Source organism: Centruroides sculpturatus, unplaced genomic scaffold, assembly GCF_000671375.1.
Source record: "Centruroides sculpturatus isolate CEXI.00-Female unplaced genomic scaffold, Cexi_2.0 scaffold761, whole genome shotgun sequence".
NCBI classification, from domain to species: domain Eukaryota; kingdom Metazoa; phylum Arthropoda; class Arachnida; order Scorpiones; family Buthidae; genus Centruroides; species Centruroides sculpturatus.
Genome location: NW_019385226.1, coordinates 273,699 through 279,247, shown reverse-complemented (window position 1 = coordinate 279,247; position 5,549 = coordinate 273,699). Strand labels below are relative to the sequence as shown.

Below are 5,549 nucleotides of genomic sequence, written 5' to 3'. Positions count from 1 at the left end.
TTTACAACCTCGAGACTAAGATTTTATTCGGGAGTTACCGTTTTCAATTTAGTAATTTTAAAAAAATCCTCGGACAGATTTATTTTTGTTACAAAACGTTACCTTAACGGATTTCTAGCTCCGCACACTGTAGAAAAATCTAGAAATACAGTTTTGTATATCGTAATAATAATAGTAGTTGCCAGAGAGCTCTATAAAGTAGAGAAAAATCTGTAAATTTAAAAACTATAAACATAAATTTAAATTTCTCAAAAAATAAATTAAAAATCTCAAAAGTCGCTACTTTTGGCTGATTTGTCTGAGGTCTCCGCTACCTCACTACGTCCCCTCTAAAAGTCGCATCAGTTGGGAACAGGGAACACTGGTGAGCAGACATCTAGGGTGTAATCTAAGGCGAAATGTAATCGCCAAACCGCGCTGTAGAGAGGTGGAAAAATTTTAAATTTAAAAATATAATTTCTTGTGAACAGCAGTTTGGGCCCCCTTCAAAGTGGGCCCTGTGCGAGTGCACCTGTTGCACCTGCCTAGTTACGGCTCTGGTATCTATAAGACTTTATTTAGTTAAATTATAACGAGATCCAGAAAGACAACTATTATTATTAATACTGTATACTAAAACCTACTAAAATGTTCTTCGCGAACTTTACGACTTTTAATGCCGTCACAATAAAGGAAATAATTTCAAATATCGATCACTAAGTAACATAGACCTAAACAGAGTTAATCACTGAATGGTGTTACATTATAGTGACGTTCTATCGTATCTACTTGCAACGTCACTTCACACTATTGTAAATCTAATTCCGTAAAATTACACTGAAATATACGATCACGAATCACTAATGAGTACTGGCATTGTGGTAATATCTATTCAATCAGAAATCGGTCGAGTCAATTACTGCTTAGGAACCACTGGCAAATAGACTGTCGGCTAAACAATCATTTGCTTGTGAATAAAGTACAGTAATAACATTTATTTAAACTAACGTATTTGTTCTCACATTTTAAAAAATAGATTAACTATCACTCGGTCTCACTAGGATAAGCTTCAATAAGGATCCATCTGTCTCTTCCTTTGTTGAATAGAATAAAGTGACCTTACAAGTATATATTTAAGTTTTGAGCAATTATTTTTGGATATTATGTTAAATGGCCGGCTTAAATAAATGTGTGGCGTCATCTGTTGTGAGATTTTATTAAAACAATTTATATTAAAAGAAAAAAAACTCTTATTTTTATGGGTAAAAGGCAGGTTTCTAAAATAATCTTAAATGCCAATAACGAATAAAATTTTTATTAAGTCTGAACGACNGGCCGGCTTAAATAAATGTGTGGCGTCATCTGTTGTGAGATTTTATTAAAACAATTTATATTAAAAGAAAAAAAACTCTTATTTTTATGGGTAAAAGGCAGGTTTCTAAAATAATCTTAAATGCCAATAACGAATAAAATTTTTATTAAGTCTGAACGACTCTTCTTCTATCTTTGCACCCTGTCGACCTTTAACCACGAAAATTTAACAGCACTAATGTCCCTTATATATGAATAACTCTAAGTTTAACAAAAAGTTAGAGGGAGTGAAATCAAGGAAGAAATGAGATTTTTCCAATGAGTAAACTGTAAATCAGCGCTACGCAAGTTGATATAGGTCTATAAAGGATATTTAAAACGGCAGGCGATAGCCAAGTGGTTACTTCGTGATAAGAATTTTCCCGCAGAGAATTAACTCTACACCGCGACCACTGGCGCCATCCTGCTTTTTTTCACTTCGTGATGTCCGCTGCCCTTCAAATTTTACATTTTATTATTCTTTAAATGTAAATAAAAATATTGCATTGTTGTAGAAAGCTAGAAAACATATTTTTCTCTAGTTTATTCCGTGCCGCCCTCTGGTATCGTAGATACGAAATATTGAGATTTATTTTCGTACAATGTATTTTAATATGTATTTTATGTCTAATTTTTAAAGTTAAATCTTAAAAAAATAAACATTCTAAAAGCTTTATTTTTTTAATCAATGTTCTGTTTGTCGTTAAAGATATGTAAATCNTTTTTCACTTCGTGATGTCCGCTGCCCTTCAAATTTTATATTTTATTATTCTTTAAATGTAAATAAAAATATTGCATTGTTGTAGAAAGCTAGAAAACATATTTTTCTCTAGTTTATTCCGTGCCGCCCTCTGGTATCGTAGATACGAAATATTGAGATTTATTTTCGTACAATGTATTTTAATATGTATTTTATGTCTAATTTTTAAAGTTAAATCTTAAAAAAATAAACATTCTAAAAGCTTTATTTTTTTAATCAATGTTCTGTTTGTCGTTAAAGATATGTAAATCATTGATAAAGATGGGCCTTATTTGTAAGGTTCAGTAACTGCTCACTAATTGTCTAATTCGTGTTGGTAACTATTGTAAACAAAAATGTGTTCTATTTTTACTTTCCTGGATGTTAACACGAGAAAGTTTTGTAATCGCATCAAATTCGACCTTTCTCCACGTGTTGAGACTTTTAAACACAACGTTAAGCAACGAGTTTATCGGCGACAGTTAGTAGCGCCATCTGGTATGATATTTTATTAAAAGTTCTTATATTTTTAACTATTATAAAATGGCAAAAAGCTTAATTTTGAGAGTAGGGATGAGTTTTATAAACAAAATTATAAATGCTAGTATCCAGTAAAATCGTCCAGTACGATCCTACTCGAGATACACACGACCATCTTTATCTCCCCACCCCTCGACCTTTAATCACCAAAATTTAATTACATCAATTCCTCTAATACACAAACCTCCCTGTAAAATTTGACAAATTTTCCATATAAAGTACAGGAGTTATTAAGCTTCAAACAGCATAAACAAAATCGTGTCCGTTCACCTCACACACTAACATCTTTATTTACAGAAAAAATTCAGCAACGAGTTACTTATCATTTTCGGGAAAATGTATAAACTCAAGGTAATAATACCAATATTCTTTATAGAGCCGCCATATTGGTTCCTTAGTTTCCAGGTTACGTATAGATTTCATGATCTGGTTTCATCCAGTAAATTGCACGTTCCTTCGAGTAAAAGTCACGGTATTCCTTTTATAATTTGAAATGAAGTATTTTTTCATTTAGAGGTTACTCTGACGTATAATTATAGGCTAAATAGGTTTCAAAATACTACAAGGATAAATTTATTTAGTTTAGAGAAGAAAGTTGGAGATACTTGTTAAAATAAGAATATACAGTATTTATTTTTTTATATTCACACGCATTTTTGCATTACATAAACCGCAAATGGACGTATCAGAGTAAACAATTTTATAAATTAAAATTACATCAAAATAAAAGAAAGCCTTTCTCTCAAATTTTATATATAAACTAGCCTAAATCTTCAAAAGTGTTTGGAATAAATAATAAGAAAGTTCCTAAATGAGGGAAGTTATGCATTAAAAACTAAATTTAATTATTTTTATAGAGAATTAAATTCTATTTACCTTATGCAGTTTTCATCCCTTCTATCAAATATTTTTTTAATGAAGATTTTGAGCATTATAGTACTGTACATCGCTAGATTTTACTTACAAACTGTGAAGCAAATACATCGTCTGTGTTTTGCTGTTCAGTTTAAGATGAACATTACTGTTTATGGAAAAGTTTTATCCACAAATTTAAGATTTTACCAAATAAAGGGATGACATTTACACAGGTTTTACTGTATATTTCATTTAGCCTAGAAAAAAAGAGTTGTGAAAGGCATGTTGATAGCATTTACCGTTTGTAATGAATGTAGGCTTATACAATAGATATATTTTATGCAATATTAATATTAATATTATCATTTAAACTATGATCCACAACCAAAGCCCATTTATCCTATATTACATGCAGGCTCACAGTGCACACTGCTCATGTCTAACAATTAAATTGAACGATGATTGAAATTACTAAATAATTAATTATACGGATATAAGATTTATGTTATTGTCCTTATTTTCCATTTTAAAGCTTATTAAAGCTCGACCAAAACGAAACTGGTATTTATGAAGTAAGAAAAGACGTTAGAATGAGGCCTGATCACCGCATCATTTACCCTACAGAGCATTTCTGGAATTATCTTTTATTGCTTTTTACTGTTCACTCGTTATATTCTTTCTGTTTTAAGAAATTTATCTTATTAACTCTTAAGATTGACAAATAGTAAGTCTTTACTTAACGCCCTTGATATGTTTTTCGAATTTGGAGATGGATAAAGATGAGTAATGAAGAATAGACAATTGCAAAGTGATGTTTAATTTTAAAGCAATAAAACAGATTGCTTTAGTATCAACGGGGTGTTGTAGCACCGTAAGCACCTCTGGATACACCCGTATTTTTCTATCTCCGTGTTATAACGTGTCATGTGAGAAATAATGTTAGCTAATGTCAAAACCTTATTTAATATCATTACTATATGCTAGATTCTTTCCTTAATTTTTTAACTCTTTCCTCTCTGTGGACAGTAAAAGGGATTTTTATTTCATACCCATCTTTCAGGTTTATTTCATATTCATCAGGATCATCAGCAGGATCTTTTATTTCCTACACATCACATCCATATCGTGGGTCTGACTGAATCCATTCGGAATTCATTCAAGCTCACGATATGGATATGATGGCCCACAATATGGGGGAAGCCGGGTGGTGAGAGACGGAGCCTGACATATCCGGGACTTGATGCCAACCAAAAATTCTTGGAGAGTTGCCCATCTAAAGATTTAAACCTTAATTCTTAAACCTTTTAAAAATTCTTTATTTCTTAAAATATTTTTGTATCAAAATTCGTCTTGGTTGTTAGGCGATTGATTCAACCCCAACGTCCCAAATCTTCTTTTGTTTCATCAGGTGATTCATTAGATGAAATAATTTTTTAATCTTGCTGTTTCTTCCAACTTTCTTGAAAAGGATATCGCAATTTGCAGGCCTGAAACATAATAAAATATTTTTCAGTATCACAGTATTAATATCATTTAAATAATCAAAGTTTTAAAGGGTGTTTAGTTTTAACAGTCATTAAACAAATATAACATATTTTAGTAAAAATTACAGTACTTTATGACAGTGAAACTGGATGAAAGCGAGAAAATTCGAAGAGAAATGGGATTTTAAACAGAAATCTTTGAGCTCAAATATCTTGTAACATAAACCTAACTTGAAAAATAGGAAATGGATAGGTAAGAAAAATATGCTGTTCGTAGAGGCATAACGAAGATTAAATAATATGAGAAACTGCAAAGAATGACATCTTAGAAGGCCTAAATGTGCGTTTAAAAGGGAGAGAATTAAGGGAAGATGAATTGAGAAGAGGAAGAAGAGATTTAGAAATCGAGAGTGTTTAAACAATAAGTGACTTTTAGAAAACAAGACACGAATCTCGAAGGAAGAAAATTTAGATTTAAATAAAATTTTAATAATTTAAACATAAATTTATATAGTTTTGTAATAAATTATTAATTAAAAATTTAAAATATAAAATTTTAAATTACCTTGTTTTCTTTCATTTCTATTTTCGTGGTACAATAC

The 5,549-nt window shown here is 30.7% G+C and overlaps 1 protein-coding gene across 1 annotated transcript in view; it reads right to left on the bottom strand.

Annotated features, from left to right (window-relative positions):
- Nucleotides 1–4,772: 4,772 nt before the first annotated feature.
- LOC111636408 overlaps nt 4,773–5,549 on the bottom strand; it is a 4,022-nt gene continuing 3,245 nt past the window's right edge. Inside the window, exons 5-6 of the mRNA XM_023381653.1 lie at nt 5,513–5,548; nt 4,773–4,950 (exon numbers count right to left, since the gene is read on the bottom strand). Of these exons, the coding sequence (XP_023237421.1) occupies nt 4,897–4,950; nt 5,513–5,548 (90 nt within the window). The 3' untranslated portion in view covers nt 4,773–4,896. The remainder of the gene's footprint in view (nt 4,951–5,512; nt 5,549) is intronic.